General features: G+C 35.0%; 1 protein-coding gene across 2 annotated transcripts; it reads right to left on the bottom strand.

Annotated features, from left to right (window-relative positions):
• Nucleotides 1–277: 277 nt before the first annotated feature.
• On the bottom strand, nt 278–2,554 carry LOC122015809. 2 transcript variants are annotated; one of them, XM_042572863.1, is made up of 4 exons: nt 2,414–2,554; nt 1,269–1,512; nt 748–1,165; nt 278–667 (listed from the first exon to the last, which is right to left on the bottom strand). In XM_042572863.1, exons 2-4 carry the CDS (start codon nt 1,334–1,336, stop codon nt 500–502), a joined length of 654 nt encoding a protein of 217 aa, XP_042428797.1. In that variant the 5' UTR covers nt 1,337–1,512; nt 2,414–2,554; the 3' UTR covers nt 278–499. The 2 variants fall into 2 exon arrangements, with proteins under 2 accessions (XP_042428797.1, XP_042428795.1); XM_042572861.1 differs by having other exon boundaries at nt 1,269–2,554.
• Between the last annotated feature and the right edge of the window lie 1,882 nt (nt 2,555–4,436).

The following is a 4,436-nucleotide window of genomic DNA, read 5'->3' as shown; positions in this document are numbered from 1 at the left end:
GAGAAAACCTCGAAGCACAGCTGGAGGTGGGACGAATCTGTTTCAAGGAAACTGCGTCGATCGCAGGCCTCGGTCTGGTGCTCTGTTTGTCCGCTCGGTTGGACTCTTCATTTGCTGGGTCGGCCACTCGCCCTTCTGATCTGCCCGACTGGTCTCCCGCTCTGCCTGTCTATCCTTCAGTCTGCTCGGACGATCTGATTGCTCAGACTCTGAGGTCAGAAAAACCAGCCCCTGCTGGCAGCCTGAGATTATCTGCTCAGGTCATCTTAACTATGAATTAAATTTAATTCGAGTATTTAGATTCAGCTAATTTCCTGTAAATCTCCGGCTACAGATTGTTTGGTGTCCAACAGAAAACGCTCCAACGGATGCCTTGTCGGTTGGCACGGCACAATCAGGTTTCCTTGCTAGAGGCAGTTGCCCAGGGCACCGTCTGTCTCCTCCCAAAGTACGAAACACTTGCATATCCTTCTTTGCTCCACTTACTTCACCAACTTCCTTATCCTTTTGAGTTAATCAATTCGTTATCTGAGGACAACACTTGAGGATTAATGCTTTCAACATTTTTTGTTCTAGCTCGTTCAATGCTTGATTTAAAATTTAGAATGGCACGGAACAAATCAGCCTGCTTCTTCTGAGACAAGGGACATCTTTTCTCTGGGTAAACCTTAAAAAAAACAGACAAATGTCATTAAACATATTCATTTCCTATGATATCAAAATTTATACAACAAAATAAATGATCACCTGCTCATATGCATTCCAAGTCTGTCCGCTTCCACAAGAGCTACTAGTCAAATTTAATAAGCGAATCGCCATCCTTTGCAACACAGGACAATGCTTTCCAAATAAATCCCACCACTTAGCTGGATGAAGTATATGTCTCATTGTTATTGCATTTGCACTTCCAAATAATCCCTTAGAAGTTGAAAAATCAACAATTTGATGCTCTATCTCTTTCAGATTTTCTGCCGTCATACTTAGATCATCATCGTAGTCAATTATCAATTTTGCTAACCAAGCATAAGGTCCCTCATTAGATTCAGAAGGATACTTGGAAATGGAAACGTAGGGCAATCGAGGGTTCAAAAGATGACTCGCTATATACTGTGGATGAAGTAGTGGATTCCATCTCTCTTCAAGTATTTTACAAACAGTCTCATACCTGCATTGAATAAAAGGCAATAGCACAAAATATAAGAAGTCAAAAACAATTAAAATGGAAGAAATAAAAAATGTTACTATGGATTTAGAATACGAGAGTGTACCCTTTTAAATTATTTAGTGATTGAAGACTCTCTTCTGCACGATTCATCTCTTTATAAATGAATCCCATGGTTGGTTTATCATCATAATATATCTTCAGAAGTACATCAATGATAGGAAGAGCACAGATCAGACAATAGACTATATCACGCCAAAATCCACAATCTTGAACTATTTGCTGTATTTCTTCTCCCTCTTTTGTCTTTGCCAATTCATTTAATTTCCATTGCTCCGATGAAAATATTGCTATAAGTGTGTCTCTCACATCAAAGAGATATAACAAAGTCAAATATGAAGTAGCAGATGGAGTAATAGTTGGTACATTCCAATCCTTGCCTTTAGTGAAATCTCTTAACATTGAAACAACTATGGTTCTCGAATAAATAAATGTACTAATCTTTTTACCTTTAACAATAGTTATATGATGATGTGACAAGTTATTCTCAAAGTCTTCCAAAATTCCATCTAACAATTGGACGACACAAGGACTCCAAAAAATCCTTTTTCTTTTTTCTATCAACAATTTCCCAGCAACCTTATAATTTGCATCATTATTAGTTATCACTTGAAAAACATTCTCCTCTCCAACCACTTCAACAATTTCATCCAACACTTCAAAAACTTTTACAGTTGTTTCAGAAAAGCCAGATATATCAATAGATTTCATAAAAATAGTAACTTCTGGACTATTCACCAAAAAATTACAAAAAAAACTTCCCTTTGAATTTTTCCATTCATCACATATAATTGAACAACCTGGTTTCTTCCAATCATATTTGTACTCAAGCATATCAATTGTATTCTTCATTTCTTTTTTTAGAGAAGAATTTCCACGCTTTTGATAGGAGGGAGATACAAATTCCGAACCACATTTCCCAACCAATTCAAACATTTTTGTAAGCTCTGGATTTTTTGCACAACTAAAGGGAATGCCACTTGTGCGAAAAAATCTAAGAATTTGTTGGCAAGCTTCATCTCTCAATTTTTTTTCACTGTCATATGGATTACTTTCTCCTATTCCTTCCTCTTCATCACTCATCATTTTCCTTTTTAAAGCTAATCGTGATCTTCTCCACTTACCTGAGGGCGAACATGAATGGACAGGTTCGAAATTTTCGATAAGGGATTTAGAGAAGGGAAGGCTGACCTTCTAACAGAGGAGTACGAATCGACGCCGATGAGCCGCAGTTTGCGCAGCAGAAGAACGAACAGAGCGAAGCTACGTCGCCGCCGGGAGAAGGAACTCTGATTAGGGCAGAACTAAAAGCTTCGAGCTTTCAACGATATCCAGATCCAACGATTCAACTACAAAGTAATACGAGGGTGAATATCCAAATCAGCCCCCAGACTATAAGAATTTCTAAATTAGGATACTCTTTTCGAAAATACTTACTCCGAGCCTCAAACATCCCAACTTATATGTTTTGTTTAGCATTTACCCCCTCCAAATGGGAGTTGTAATGAATACTGAGCTTACGGGTCTGAGTACTTTCCGATTTATTATAGTAGTCGGTAAAAAATTTATATTAGATTGGACTGATTATCCAGGTTTGATATTACACAGTCTAATTAATTATCTCTTTTTCATTTAACATTTACCAAAAAGAGAGGAGATGGGATGGTAGGTGTATCTAAAATAAATCCTACTTATTAGTTCTATCTAAATCGGTCTGAAAAAATTAAGATGTTTTATGTGATCGATTGTGAATATTAGTAGACAATGATGAAATATTGAGGAAAAAAATAAAGAATTATTAAAAATGGTAAAAAGGAATTTTTTTAATCAGATTATTTAGATGAATTGGGTTATCTAAATTCGGATTTAAACTTGTCATGTTATATTCGGTTGGATTCAGGTTGAAAATGTTTAATAACGTTGGAGGAACCAGTTATGACCGATCTAAATCCGGATAAAAGAAAAAGGATTAAATTAAATTATTAATCAATATTAAATATGATAAATATTTACCGTTACTTAATCTGATCCGAATGCAACTGACTTGATACCTCTAGAGATGACCTATTTAGATACATATTTGGATACTTTAGATATATATATGTTAGAATTTTTTACTTTTTTCTATAATAATATCTGTATAAACAATGTGGAATCGTCACATCAGCGGCCCCTTAAAGCCGATCTCACTGATATGAAGGGAGGTAAATGCAGGTACACGGTGGAAAGTGCATGGCGGAAACGTTAATCCCAGACAGTGACACCCCGAGAATTGACCCCTGGACCTTTCGGCCATAGAACCATGCACTCCCTATCTGTGCTACGCCATGGGGACAACGTGAACGTGGTATAAGCAAATAAATAAAGTTGTCATATACATAATGAACAAGTAGAACATTTTTTTTATCTATAAATAAAATGGCCAACATATTTTTTAATTTTTTTAAAAAAAATTATTATGTTTATCAATTTAAATGAAATATTATTATAACTATCTCGAGGATGCGGAGGCCATGGAGGATGCGGAGGCCATGGATGCTCACCAGTAAAAAACGATGATAATCCTCATCTCGATCCCTTATTGAAAAGAAAATAAATCATGTGATTATTTTAACTCCATGTCCACAAAATTTTGTAAAGGAATAAAATAAGGTGGGGTCATAAATAAAATAAAAAAATAAATAAATCACGTGGGGCCATTCATGCGGTGCATAAAGAAAATAAAGAATAAAAGATGCACCCAATGTAAAAAAGAGAAAACTACTAAGGATATTATCTCTGGGATAAAGTGATTAACTTCTCTCCTAATGAATCTATCCATTCATACGACAAAAGTATCTTCATAAAATTACCATCAACGCAAAAACCATCAATTTATTTATCCAAAGAGTATATTCCACTAAATTTTAATCAAAAACTTTGTAAAAATGCACATAGGCGAATTATAAAAAAAAAAAATTGGACAATGATAGAGATGATTCAGACAATAATTAATGTTCAAAATACCAGCACATTCTCTTCATAAAATGAGATAAGGAGTGCTTGTCCTATATATTATCATGATTTCTAATTCATAGAAGGAAAATCATGAGTTTTTGCTCAAATTTATTGGAAAACTTTGTCTTTACGGTAGGAAAATCATAGTGATGAATGTTGTGATTATCTGATTTTTGTGTATTTGGATAAAACATTTATTGGGATACAATTAAAATTT

Source organism: Zingiber officinale, chromosome 8B, assembly GCF_018446385.1.
Source record: "Zingiber officinale cultivar Zhangliang chromosome 8B, Zo_v1.1, whole genome shotgun sequence".
Classification (NCBI taxonomy): Eukaryota; Viridiplantae; Streptophyta; class Magnoliopsida; order Zingiberales; family Zingiberaceae; genus Zingiber; species Zingiber officinale.
This window is presented reverse-complemented; position numbering and strand designations above follow the sequence as displayed.

What these genes read in the sequence shown, in the direction of transcription:
- LOC122015809 (XM_042572861.1), bottom strand. Translation starts at nt 2,308, where the DNA reads ATGATGAGTGATGAAGAGGAAGGAATAGGAGAAAGTAATCCATATGAC. An exon ending in TCACTAAATAATTTAAAAGG is followed by an intron (nt 1,166 to 1,268) that starts GTACACTCTCGT and finishes TATTCAATGCAG; the next exon opens with GTATGAGACTGTTTGTAAAA. An exon ending in CTTGGAATGCATATGAGCAG is followed by an intron (nt 668 to 747) that starts GTGATCATTTAT and finishes GTTTTTTTTAAG; the next exon opens with GTTTACCCAGAGAAAAGATG.